The 12,364-nt window shown below is 44.8% G+C and overlaps 2 protein-coding genes across 2 annotated transcripts; both read right to left on the bottom strand.

Moving 5' to 3' along the window:
• Nucleotides 1-1,113: 1,113 nt before the first annotated feature.
• LOC310868236 (solute carrier family 41 member 1-like) lies at nucleotides 1,114-2,778 on the bottom strand (the record flags this gene model as incomplete). The annotated part of the gene is made up of 1 exon (XM_083778568.1): nucleotides 1,114-2,778. One exon carries the CDS (start codon nucleotides 2,776-2,778, stop codon nucleotides 1,114-1,116), a length of 1,665 nt encoding a protein of 554 aa, XP_083634694.1.
• A 3,098-nt stretch (nucleotides 2,779-5,876) lies between these two features.
• On the bottom strand, nucleotides 5,877-7,433 carry LOC310868169 (solute carrier family 41 member 1-like; the record flags this gene model as incomplete). The annotated part of the gene is made up of 1 exon (XM_083778439.1): nucleotides 5,877-7,433. The coding sequence occupies one exon, from the start codon at nucleotides 7,431-7,433 to the stop codon at nucleotides 5,877-5,879; it is 1,557 nt and encodes a 518-aa protein (XP_083634565.1).
• Between the last annotated feature and the right edge of the window lie 4,931 nt (nucleotides 7,434-12,364).

Raw genomic sequence — 12,364 nt, 5'->3', positions numbered from 1 at the left:
AAGTAATAGGCTATGTAACTGCAATAATAGTAACAGTAATATATTACGATTTTTTGATTATAATATAATCAAGAAATATTATTATCTGCACACTGCAGTGCCAGCCAGCAGTAGGACTTAAGTCTCTATTGGCTGACTACATATGTAAAGCTCCATCTGTGGCATTTCCACAGGCCTGTGTCGAATTTCAAATGCTCAAGGAACTCCAACTTGAAAAAGGACTGTCTCTCATTATCGAAGTCTGTCACATAATCTCAAAACGACAGAGCATTGGTCCTGGACCTGTGTTGTAACATTCCAGCTTTCTGTTTGTCAGATGTTCTGGATATAGAATTGATCACATAACTGAATGAATTTAGACTTTAGACTGGGGGTCTTCAACATGGGGGTCCGCCCCACCACTTAGAGTTACTATAAAATCACACCTGTGTGAACTGAGTGGTGCAACTCCCCCCCCCCCCCCATCCCCCATATCTCTATCATTAGCAGGCAACAGTGCAGCATGTGCAGCACTCTCTCTCTGTTTCTGGCACAAGAGCACCCCTACTGGTACTATTAACGTCACATAGATAGGTGAACAACACATAGGTGAACACGGACATTGCTGTTCCTTGGAGTGGTGTTGCACCACTCAAAAACTGTGCTTGTTAGACTATTTCTACGCAATTTTATAATAGATGAATACATAAATAAAGGGGGGGACAGATGCACAATGGAGACAGCGTTTGTTTCACCTGACAGTTAATGATACTCGTGTCATTCTTGTTTGTTTATAATTTTACCTGTATCACTAAAGAGAACCCATTTATAAGAGCCACAGCCACCGACTGATCCCAGCAGCGCTTCTTCTTTTTTCTTCTATTTTTGAACAAAAATAATAGTAGGACTTGTTATTTAGTAAAATAACAAAATAAAGGAGTAGCACAGTTTGGGAGGATGAAAGCTGATGAACTGACTCTGGTGCTTGGCATGTCCCGTTGTCTTCAGTGTGTTGTCCATTCCAGCATGCTGTGGTTGAGGTATACTCGTCCAGATGCTTGCTGAAGCAATTTTGTGGTAACAATTGGATACGAGGTGTGACTGATTCTCAAGTTCCATGGAAGGTGCAGCAATTCATGTGTGGATATGAAGGACATAGAAGGACAGGGCCAGGAAGCCGGTCCCCAGCATATCTGCGGTGGCTGTCAGGTAGGGGATGGAGTAGCTGTCAGGGTCTGTCCCATGGCCCCAATGCCAGTTAACCATCCAGTCAGCCAGGTAGAGCAGGATCATCACCTGCAGAAGTGCAACAGTTAAGTAGGAGGCAACAAAGGTGAACATCGGGTTACCTCCCCTCAGACCGGTGAGGGTGTAAAGGAAGACCAGGTGTCCGGGGACAACAAGGAGCAGGAGCACACGGGCTGAGCGAGAATTCAGCATCGGACCGAAGAAGGTGGTGCAGGGTGAGGGGCACCTCCTGGCAGAGGGGTTTGGGTCCCCCATTGGAAGGCCATTCATGTGCAGATAGGTGGAGATTCTACTGGCTTGAATTGCGACTAGGTTTCCTCCCACTCCATTGATGACTGGAGTGAAGACAGCCATGCCATCGAAGTTTGGATTGGAGACGGTCTTCTTTAAGATGAGACCGCCAATGCTGCTGATGAACAAAGAGAATATGACAGGCTTCCAGCCTGAGTAAAGCACCTCCCTGGTGGAGGGGACACTCCTAGCAATGAGCACCCACAAAGGACACAATGCCACGAACAGCAAACACACTAATGTGTCAACATAGTAATTGTTCTCTAGCTGCACATACAGTCCAGTTGAGATGCTTGCCAGCAGAGACACGATGATGACGTCTCCCAAGCTGGAAGCCAGGGGTGTGGTCACATTGTCAGGGTTGATCCCCACCTTCCTGGATGCAATGACCACACCGATAATCATCAGCCCTAGCAGCAGAGAGGCTATGAATGCGGTGGCCACACTGGACGCACACAGCAAAACGGCATGACCCAGCCTGAACTGTTGCTCTGAGATAGAGCCAAAAATAACCGCAACTATAGAGGCGACAAAACCACAAACAGTGGCTTGGACCTGGATGAGGGCCAAGTTGCCTATGATCATCCTCCACATGTCCTGGGCCTTGTCCATCAACCCAGTGTTAGACGCTGTTGAGAGTCTTGAAGCCAGTGTCATCCCCAAGTCACCTTTGAGCCCCATTAGCCCTGGAATCAGTATGAAGATGTAGGTCACATCTGTAAACACATCCCAGTGCTGAACAATGTCTAGTACATATCCCGCTGCCACAGTCCCGAACCCGGCGAACAGGAATGGTAACATTACCTGGTAAAGGATAGCAAAGGAGGTCTCATTCAGAGGTGCTGGTGGTTTGGGGCTCCGGTCAGTGGTGCTGGCGATAATGCTCTCATTGCTCTGGCTGGCATTCACCATCATCTCTGACCAGTTGTTGCCATCAGTCTTACTCGCTTCGTCTGCGACTGAGGTGACCTCTGTGAGCTCGTATGCGTCTCCAGGGGTGTTGTCACGTGTAACCTCGTCTAGGTGCTTGGCAAGGATGACCGACTGAACAGATCCATTAGAGTTAAGGAAGGTTGGCATCATATGCACTCCCTCATTCTTCCTATCCATTATCCCAGAGGACATGTAGATGCTGATGTCTAGAGGGGTTGTGGCAGGTGGTGGTGTAGGCTGAAGGAGGGTTGGAGGGCAACTTGTGGTCAGGGGCAAGGGGGCACCATCCCCTGCCCCTGCTGCCCCTGGTGGTGTGATGGGAGCCATGGAGACACCCTTGTCCAAGTAGTGTGACCTAACCCGCTGGCTACTGTTGAGTTCCACTGTATAGACTTGACGGAAGCTGTTCAAGGTAGTGTGATCTAACTTAACCCTTTGGGGACCTTGAAGTCGTGCTGTAGAGACTGGATGCAAGAAGTTCTTGCATTCTTTGTCTACTTTTCTCTGTCTCACTCTCACTCTCGCTCTCACACTCACTCTCAGTCATCATCAGAATACTGATGACTGAGGTTTCTACGATAACTTATATATTATAAAGACTGATGTCACCCACGTAACTGTCACTATGGATGTCTAACGATGCCAATTTGCACATGTGACTTTGCAGTTCATTGAACAATCTTGTCGGCAAATCCTTCTCTGGCACTTACTTTCAACAGAAACAGTTGTCTGCTGTAGTTTTCCATTGAAATAAAATGTCTCTTCATTGATCGAAACACAGGAACGCACCCATGGTGCCGCCCGATTCCGGCGAGCCGCCCCGCGTCCGAAACGGTTGAGAAATGACAGTTACCTTGTGGGGGTCCCTCTACTGTACTGTACTGTCACTGTACTGTACTGGCACACCCGAAATCACCATATATACAGTTAATATGTGCGTGTGTGTTTGTGTGTGTGTTAGTTTGCGCACAGGTGGTGAAAAACAACCATGCTGTTTTCATGCTCAGATGCACCCAACCACCCACACACATAGCTCCGTAAGGGAGTGGTTGCACCACTCAAAAAGAAACAAAACTACTTTGGTACTCACTCACCGAAACAAAGGCAGTTTTGTGTCATTGAAAGTCTATTCTCCAGGGTGGGAAATTGGGAATCCTCTCAGTACCCCACCCTCTCTGTATAATATACCTTTCAGGTATATTATAAGGGTAAGGTTGGGTTAACATGGTTTAACATTTCTGAGGTTCAGGCAGGGTTATGGTTAAGTTTAGGTTTAGGTATAGTCTACTGAGGTCAGGTTAGGGTCAGCTATTTAAAATGCTCATTTGTTAATTGTATGGTCTTCTTTCTCTCAACTTCAGTGTTCTGTGACATTCAGTGAAATTTTGCATGCACATTCCCACTAGGCCGAGGAAGAAATGGCACTTAAAATGTTCAAATCAGCCTCATGGTGGCGCTATAACAGGCCGATTCATGTTTTTACTTATAACTGCACCAATGTGTGTAAAACTGTATATTCGCACTCCTGAGACCAAGTTGAGGACGAAGTGACTTTCTTATATTACTTATTTTATCTGAATTTCAGCAAATGGGTACACATGATTTCTATAATCATGTGAAAATTTGCATGCACATTTCCACTACATTTATTTTGCCACTGAATGGGAATTGGGGTGAATAATAAAAAAAAAACATTGTCCAAATGAAAACATAACGATAATGACGAACAAAAAAAGTTATTAATTAGTTATTTAGTTTTCAAATAGTACTGCTTAATTCCCAAAAGGTGTAAAGTGCAGACTTGCAAGTTGCAATGAGAAAATTCCAAGGCACTCTGTCTTTAGTGAAAAAATATAAAATGATTTATTGATGAAAAAGGCAACACAAAAAGGAGTCCAACGCATATCAACCTACAAGGTCTTCCTTCGTCAGGGTCTATATGAAAAAACCCTTTTAGTCAGGTGAAACCTAGCCTCTGAAACCCAGACGTTTTTATCTCCAGGGAGGAAAAAAAAGTCTGGGACCAAGTCCACTTCAATTCGGCATAGAGTAGTGCAAACGTTGATCACTCTCTGCTGATTTCTGATCATCTGCACCTTTGTTAAATTGACGCACACACACACACACACACACCCGTACACACACACTCCTCTCTCTCTCTGTCGGTCTAATTAATTAGTCTCATGTCGCACAGCTGCGTCTAGATTCGCCCAGCGGATCCTGCCGGGAGCTGCCTATGCCATAGAATGCATAGGTGGACCCCAGGCTAGGTGAAACCTGACATACAACAGGCCCGTTTTTATTAGCGACCCAATGGGAGTCTGACCCCATACTCTGAAACGCCGCCTAAGCCAATGGGAGTTTGACTCTGAACCACTAGTGCTTCTAGTAGCGACCTAGTCATGCTTGGCTCGCTGCTCCCTAAGCCCTGAAACACTGCGGGTACAGGCTTTAGTTTCAGCATACTATTGGTCCGACAACGACAACCTACCTCAAACCCTAACCTTACCTTAACCGCAAGCACGGAGCAGCGCATGTTCGCCAACCTTAATGCATGTCAAGGGGCGGCTGTGGCTCTGGAGGTAGAGCAGGTCGTCCAATGATCCCTTGGTAGGCGGTTCGAATCCCGGCTCTTCCTGTCCACATGACGAAGTCACCTTGGGCAAGACACTGAACACTACATTGCCTCTAATGAGTTGGTTGATGTGAGCTTGCCACCATTGGTGTGGGAAGTGAGGACGCTGGCGTCGACTGTTCACCACTTCACCTCCCAATGTATGAATGAACCATTGTAAAGCGCTTTGAGCACCTGGAAAAGTGCTTGGAAAAAACGCATGTTCGGCAACCTTAATCTGATCGTTTTCTGCATGTCGGTCCTATGGTATGTTGGATAAGGGTGCTCACCCCAACACTGCAATGCTGCAGCGCGAAGCAAGTGACAACAGCTAATGTTGTGAGCTAACTGTAGCTACAGGAAAGCCATAACAAAACAGTGATTGAACCAACAGCAGAACATCGGAAACGAACGGACAGATGCACAATGGAGACAGCGCTTGTTTCACCTGACAGTTAATGATACCCGTGTTATTCTTGTTTGTTTATAATCTTACCTGTATCACCAAAGAGAACCCATTTATAAGAGCCACTGACTGATCCCTGCAGTAGTAGGACTTTGTAAAATAACAAAATAAAGGAGTAGCACGGTTTGGAAGGATGAAAGCTGATGAACTGGCCTTGGTGGTTGCCATGTCCCGTTGTCTTCAGTGTGTTGTCCATTCCAGCATGCTGTGGTTGAGGTATACTCGTCCAGATGCTTGCTGAAGCAGTTTTGTGGTATCAATTGGAAGCCTGTGACACGAGGTGTGAGTGTGATTCTAGTAGCTGTTATGACCGTTGACATTGAGTTCCATGGAAGGTGCAGCAATTCATGTGTGGATACTGAGGACATGGAAGCACAGGGCCAGGAAGCCGGTCCCCAGCATATCTGCGGTGGCTGTCAGGTAGGGGATGGAGTAGCTGTCAGGGTCTGTCCCATGGCCCCAATGCCAGTTGACCATCCAGTTAGCCAGGTAGAGCAGGATCATCACCTGCAGAAGTGCAACAGTTAAGTAAGAGGCAACGAAGGTGAACGTCAGGTCACCTCCCCTCAGACTGGTGAGGGTGTAAAGGAAGACCAGGTGTCCGGGGGCAACAAGGAGCAGAAGCACACGGGCCGAGCGAGAATTAACCATCGGACCGAAGAAGGTGGTGCAGGGTGAGGGGCACCTCCTGGCAGAGGGGTTTGGGTCCCCCATCGGAAGGCCATTCATGTGTAGATAGGTGGAGATTCTACTGGCTTGAATTGCGACTAGGTTTCCACCCACCCCATTGATTACTGGAGTGAAGACAGCCATGCCATCGAAGTTTGGATTGGAGACGGTCTTCTCTAAGATGAGACCGCCAATGCTGCTGATGAACAAAGAGAATATGACAGGTTTCCAGCCTAAGTAAAGCACCTCCCTGGTGGAGGGGACACCCCTAGCAATGAGCACCCACAAAGGACACAATGCCACGAACAGTATACACACTAATGTGTTGACATAGTAATTGTTCTCTAGCTGCACATACAGTCCAGTTGAGATGCTTGCCAGCAGAGACACGATGATGACGTCTCCCAAGCTGGAAGCCAGGGGTGTGGTCACATTGTCAGGGTTGATCCCCATCTTCCTGGATGCAATGACCACACCGATAATCATCAGCCCTAGCAGCAGAGAGGCTATGAATGCGGTGGCCACACTGGACGCACACAGCAAAACGGCATAACACAGCCTGAACTGTCGCTCTGAGATAGAGCCAAAAATAACTGCAACTATAGAGGCGACAAAACCACAAACTGTGGCCTGGACCTGGATGAGGGCCAAGTTGCCTATGATCATCCTCCACCTGTCCTGGGCCTTGTCCATCAACCCAGTGTTAGACGCTGTTGAGAGTCTTGAAGCCAGTGTCATCCCCAAGTCACCTTTGAGCCCCATTAGCCCTGGAATCAGTATGAAGATATAGGTCACATCTGTAAACACCTTCCGGTGCTGAACAGTGTCTAGTACATATCCTGCTGCCACAGTCCCGAACCCAGCGAACAGGAATGGTAACACTACCTGGTAAAGGATAGTAAAGGAGGACTCATTCAGAGGTGTCAGTGGTTTGCGGCTCCGGTCGGTGGTGTCGGGGCTCCAGTCAGTGGTGCTGGTGACAATGCTCTCATTGCTGGCATTGCTGGCATTTCTGATCATCTTTGACCAGTTGTTGCCATCAGTCTCACTTGCTTCGTCCACGACTGAGGTGACCTCTGTGAGCTCCCTACATACCCCAGAGGACATGTAGATGCTGATGTCTAGAGAGGTTGTGGCGGGTGGTAGTGTAGGCTGAAAGAGGGTTGGAGGGCAAGTTGTGGTCAAGGGCAAGGGAGCATCTTCCCCTGCCCCTAGTGTTGTGATGGGAGCCATGGAGACACCACCCTTGTCCAAGTTAGTGTGACCTAACCCGCTGGCGAGATCCGCTGTATAGACTTGACAGAAGCTGTCCAAGGTATTGTGATCTACCTTTACCCCTTTGGGGACCTTGAAGTGGTGCTGTGGAGACTGGATGCAAGAAGTCCTCGCATGCTCTGCATGCTCTGTCTACTTTTCTCTGTCTCACTCTCACTCTCGCTGTCACACTCACTCTCAGTCATCATCAGATTACTTCGATGTCTGAGGTTTCTACGATACCCTATATATAAAGACCGATGTCACCCACGTACAGTAACTGTCACTATGGACGTCTAACAATGCCAATTTGCACAGGTGACTTTGCAGTTCATTGAACAATATTGTCTGCAAATCCTTCTCTGGCACTTACTTTCAACAGAAACAGTTGTCTGCTGTTGTTTTCCATTGAAATAAAATTGTGTTTTCATTGAACCAAACTTTCAGTAAGCGGGTGAGTTAGGTGTATTTGCGTGTAATGTAATATTTTGTTTTTCTGCAGCAAACCATTGTTTCTCCGTTCCTACTGACTAGTCACTAGTCAGTAGGAACTCATTTTAGCTGCTTGTATTCGTGACCTTATTCATGACACACTAGTCACTAGTGTGTCATGAATAAGGTCACGAATACAAGCTGCTAAAATGAGTTTTCTTCAACGGGTGGCTGGCATCTCCCTTAGAGATAGGGCAAGAAGTTCAGTCACACGAGAGAGACTTGGAAAGGAGCTTCTTCGCTTGGAAAGGAGCCAGCTAAGGTGGTTCGTGCATCTGGTTAGGATGCCTCTCGGGCATCTCCCTAGGGAGGTCCACGAGGCACATCCAAATGGGAGGAGACCCCGGGGCAGACCAAGGCACAGTTGAAGGAATCACATCGACTCACTTGGAATGCCTCGGGATCTCCCAGGAGGAAGTTACTAATGTTGCTCTGGAGAGAGCTCCAGACAGCTCTCTGATGGAGCTGTTGCCCCCGCAACCCAACTACGGATAAGCGGTTGAAGATCGATGGATGAAAACCATTCTTTTCGCATGTTGCAAGGGATGTCTGTTATGTGCTGAATCCATTTCTGTCATATGCCGAGTGATACCAGTCACTGTTTTTTTGAGTAATTAGCATAATGAATCACTAAAAACTGGAAATTTGGCTATTGTGCTTAATGTGTTGTTTCTACATGACTTTTATGTGTTGAATCCTTTTCTGCCATATGCCGAGTGATACGAGTCACCGTTTTGTTAGAAATTGAGTAATAAGCATAATTTATCACAAAAAACTGGAAATAGCAATAATTTTGATAAATAAATCTTATAAAAGCCCTGTGAGCCTGGTTTCCAGAGTAATTTGCTGCGTTCCATGATTTGTTTTGTCACTGTGACAAAACAAATCACAGAACACAGTGAATCAGGCTGGGAACCAGGCTAGAGCCCTGGGGCTCTGGTGGAGATTCTTGCTGTCCATCGAGAAAGGGTTGTTCCAAAGAACTGACACCCTCAGCCCAGTGCTCTGGTGGAGACTCCAGCCACACATCCAGCTGTTGTGGTTCCAAAGAACTGGAACCCTCACTAGAGCCCTGACTCCAGCCACACATCTGGATGTTGTGTTTCTCAGGAGCCATGACGATCTGGTGACTCCTGCCATTCACAGAGTGAAAAATAGACCCCAAAGACACGTCAATTCAAATCATCAGAACATCTAGGGGTAGCCATACATCAAAGAAGCGCTGTTCTCTTCTCACTCCTGTCTACTACTGTCACTCCCTACAGTCGTCAGGAGCTATGTTAGCTTATGGCTGTGACTTGTTCTCAGTCTGCTGCTTGTGCTCTGCTAAACACCGTTTCTCCATAGGACTCCATTGCTGTCATGGCTGCTATGGTTCATTGCCTCTACACACTTGCCACTCCCCCCCCCCCCCTCCTGGACATTTGGGGGGTTTTTTTTCAGATAGATGTCTCTGAGTAATGCATTGGGTTTACAACCAACCTAAAGTATAGTACCACCCTAACTACTTCACAGTTCACACCAATAACTGACCCCTTCACAGATCTCTAGTGCCGTCCTGACCAGGAGTACTATTCCATTCACTATATTTAAATGTATTCACCAACAATACATTTTAGTCTATGGAACGGCATATTTTTAGGGGACTTCTGCTTCCTATAAAACGGCCAGAAACCATGCACTCACCGTCTTGGTTCTCATATCCCCGGTCACCAGACAGTAATGTGTACATTGCAGCTATGTGGCTGTAACTCATTCTGGGGGTGAGTTCTATAAGCAGAAATCCCCATTATATTTATAGAATAGCTATTTATAGAATGTCGCTCCATTGAATTCAATGTGTTTTGGCTTTTGGGTCACCACCAGGGGCCTAATGTATACTGTACATTACTTTGCCCAGGATGTTTTGCCTAAAACATCACCATGTTGTTGGAAAAACGGGGACCCTTATTTCACCGACAGTGGATTCTTATTTGGTTTACATTGAACTTTCAAAAAATGCTAAATACTACTATAAATACTACATCAAAATCATATAGAAATTAATACAATTATTTGTCAGAATTATAGACCATTTCCATTTTTTTTAATACATTATGCTAATTACTCAATTTCTGACCACACGGTGACCCGTATCACTCGGCATACGGCAGAAATGGATTCAGCACATCAAAATAATATAGAAACAACCCATTAAGTACTTTTCCTCAAGAATACCTATACATTTTTTTCCAATGGGTTTTTTCCATTTCAGGACTGGTACTGTGGCTTTGATGAATGCATTTCTCACCATGGGTCCATGCATGGTAATGTTTTCAGTTGAGTAATATACCATTCTGTTAACCAACCCAACTTCTTTCCATTTACAATTTAGGCTTTTAGCACGCTTTCTTTCTTTCTTTCTTTCTTTTTGTTGAAAGTTTTCCAAAATAGCTGATCACAAGGAGTCACATTGTACACATTGTGAGATTGTAGATGGGCTATTCTGAGTATTCTCTGACTTAATTATTGTAGTATGGTTCAGAGACAGGTCGAAATGTTATAGGAAAGTTCTGATTATACACTAACACAAAATCTATACACTTTAAAAGGTCACCTCACCAGTGCTTATGTTGATACAACATCACTGCCACTTCACACAAACTTTACACGCAAATCAGTTGTTATACTGAACCTCCTTTCCTCCACATTGTCACACCATAAACACGTTGTGTGCCGGATGGATGCGGGAATAAGGTGATATTTCCCGAACAGCTACTACACAAGGGTACTGTTTGTATTCGTTGTGCCATTGCCTGATCAGCCTGTCTAACTGTAAATTCCTGTTGGCTCATTTCCCATCTGTTTTGCCATAACACAAGCTTTACTACAGTATCATGTTCACGGAAAAGATTAAGCAGTACCAAAACAATCACTTTGACTTTGTTGTGCAAAATATATATTATAGGGATTTTATTTATTTATTTATGTATAATACAGGCCATTGTTGTAAATAATAAATTGTTCTTTAAAACATCCTTGGTTAAATTAAAGTAAAATGAAAGAAAATGAGACTAGTTCAAAACCTATAGTATATGACTGAACTATTATGAAATGCTCGAGGGCTTTTCATTTTGATGGGAAATTCATTCAAACTAATCAAAGGTACAAAACTTGCTAATCATTATGCGATTGAAAGGATGGCTGTCATCTTATCAACTATAATTCTTTCTATCGCGCATCTATTTTTAAGGGCAAATGCAAGTAAAATACTCACTCATTTTATTTTGCTTTGGATGGAAAAGATTACAGTAAGTTGTAATCTTTACTAGTAATACAGTGCTTTTAAATTATTTATTTATTTTTATCACACTGTAGCACCCTGCAAATGATGAGAAATGTTGGTTATAGGATAGAGCTGAGGGCTGTTTGCTCTGCGATTGCCTAGTTTGATGTTAGGCCAAATAGCATCCCATATCTTGGAGGGATGAATTTGTAGTTTGTTGTTGGCCAACTGACCAACTTCATCATCCAAGCAGTGGTGGTCCAGCCGAAAAGATTTTCTATTTATTTTCAAATCAAATTAAATCAATAAAAAAGACTATATACCAAATTTCCCACCCGTCCACCTCGGCTGCTGGACTATACCACAATTTGCTAGCCAATTACAATGTCACATCACCCATGTTATTTTTTCATTTGTGGCACCCCCTATGGATGAAAATGGAATTGCTTTGTGTTGATTAAACGACCCGCGACTGTGATTCAAATTTGGGATGGATTGGATATTCCGTTCGTGATTTGTGGCATTCTTTTGTCAAATAGACCCCTCCCACTAACTTCGGACGACGATTACGGCCGAACGATACCGACTATCAAAATTCTGCCTGTGGTGTTTTACTCCGGAGATCATGTGTACCGATTTCTGTGGAGATTTGGACAAAATCTGTAGGAGGAGGAGCAAAAAGAGTGTTTTGGAGAAAATTCTAAATGGCGGAAAATCTATCCTGACGGAAATGGCCGTGAAAGAACCTCCAAGTTTTGTAACTATAGCGCTTAGGGTCTCTGAGGAAAAAATACTTGAATGTGAGTTTTCGCAATGGAGATATTTAATGCACAAATAAATTAATATCAATATAACGTTTCTCTTAGCAACCAGCAAGCACATCATTCCCGATGAAGCCGGTCGATTTGACATATGTCAAATCGACCGGCTTCATCGCCATATATGGCTCAAGTGCGTACCATCAAAACTGTGGGACAAGTAGCGCCAAAAAGGGTTACTCCATTATAATAATAATAAATAAAGTGTGGGGCCGGCCACTGAAAAAGCTTGGTCACCTCAGATCTGTCATTAGTTGAGGGCAGAGTCACAACAGAAACAGAAACTGCTCTCAGTTTCAAATGATTGTGGCAAAGGAAAAGAGAAAGAAAAACAC

This window comes from Protomyctophum parallelum (assembly GCF_964188405.1).
Source record: "Protomyctophum parallelum genome assembly, chromosome: 1".
Classification (NCBI taxonomy): Eukaryota; Metazoa; Chordata; class Actinopteri; order Myctophiformes; family Myctophidae; genus Protomyctophum; species Protomyctophum parallelum.
This window is presented reverse-complemented; position numbering and strand designations above follow the sequence as displayed.